Source organism: Limulus polyphemus, unplaced genomic scaffold (genome assembly GCF_000517525.1).
Source record: "Limulus polyphemus unplaced genomic scaffold, Limulus_polyphemus-2.1.2 Scaffold96353, whole genome shotgun sequence".
Taxonomy (NCBI): Eukaryota; Metazoa; Arthropoda; class Merostomata; order Xiphosura; family Limulidae; genus Limulus; species Limulus polyphemus.
The window spans coordinates 1-1,233 of NW_013761949.1; the positions used below are offsets into that span (position 1 = coordinate 1).

The following is a 1,233-nucleotide window of genomic DNA, read 5'->3' on the forward strand; positions in this document are numbered from 1 at the left end:
CTGGCGTACAACATAGTGTTCAGTTCCTCTAGTCTTAGTTGGACATGAAAAATCAGAAACCAACTTTGTAGAATTTTACTTGTCACACCTTTTGTTTCTACCAGTTTTTTCTATTTGGAAGAATTTGACAATTTTTTTTTTGTTGATGCCATTTTTCTCTTCAAAATGAAAAACAGTTCTTCAAACAACTCGAACGCGGAGCATCGATTCTCACGTGTTCCAACAGAAGAAACTGATCAGGACTCTGAAGACACTCTATGTGGAGTCGGCACCTGTACACCAGGGTGGCTCCAGCGTTTTGCTGATCCAAAAATTTACCTGTTAAACTTTTGTGCCTTGGGGGTTATCCAAGGAGCCTATTTCACTTATTTCATTGGTGTCGTGTCCACTTTAGAAAAGAGGTTTGCATTTGAGAGTAAAATCAGCGGGATAATAATGATTGCTGACAACCTTAGCCCTATTCTTACAAGTATTCTTATTGGTTACTATGGCAGTTCTGGTCATAGACCAAGGTGGGTAGCAGGGGGTATGATCATAGTTGTGATTAGTTGTCTGGTGAGTGCTCTACCTTACTTCATTTTCGGACCAGCTCTGCACCTTCTCAGCAAGACCTCCGACATTGTTAATGGGACTCAACACGAGTTTTGCGACCGTGTGGGAAATGACACCAACTGTGATACTGAACATTTGTCGTCCACGTTCCCTGCAGTGTCCATTTTTTTCATCGGCAACTTCCTGAATGGATTTGGATCAAATGCTTTTTATACCCTCGGAACACCGTATTTAGATGACAACGTAAAGAAAAAGGATTCTCCGCTCTACTTCAGTAAGTAAAACGTACTTTCAGTTAACTAATATTTGTAAGCATATGATCAGACTTTATCATACACTTAGCTAGTCCGAGCTGTTTTTATCATTATTCAGTAAACGTACGATATTTTTCTAACTCATCAGTGGAGTTCAAGGACATCGTTTCGACGTAAGATAAAGTAGTTTTGAATATGTAGAAAAACTGTAGTTTTGACGATATTTAACAAAATAAAAACATCAAACTAATACGATGCGGTACATAAACATCAAACTAATACGGTACGATATATAAACATCCAACTAATACGGTACGGTATATACACATCAAGCTAATACGGTACGGTATATAAACATCAAGCTAATACGGTACGGTATATAAACATCAAGCTAATACGGTACGGTATATAAACATCAAGCTAATAC

The 1,233-nt window shown here is 38.1% G+C and overlaps 1 protein-coding gene across 1 annotated transcript; it reads left to right on the forward strand.

Annotated features, from left to right (window-relative positions):
• Positions 1–6: 6 nt before the first annotated feature.
• On the forward strand, positions 7–826 carry LOC111084703 (solute carrier organic anion transporter family member 4A1-like; the record flags this gene model as incomplete). Its single annotated transcript, XM_022381308.1, has 1 exon — positions 7–826. A coding segment is annotated over exon 1 (661 nt), but the record flags the coding sequence as incomplete, so codon positions are not given.
• Between the last annotated feature and the right edge of the window lie 407 nt (positions 827–1,233).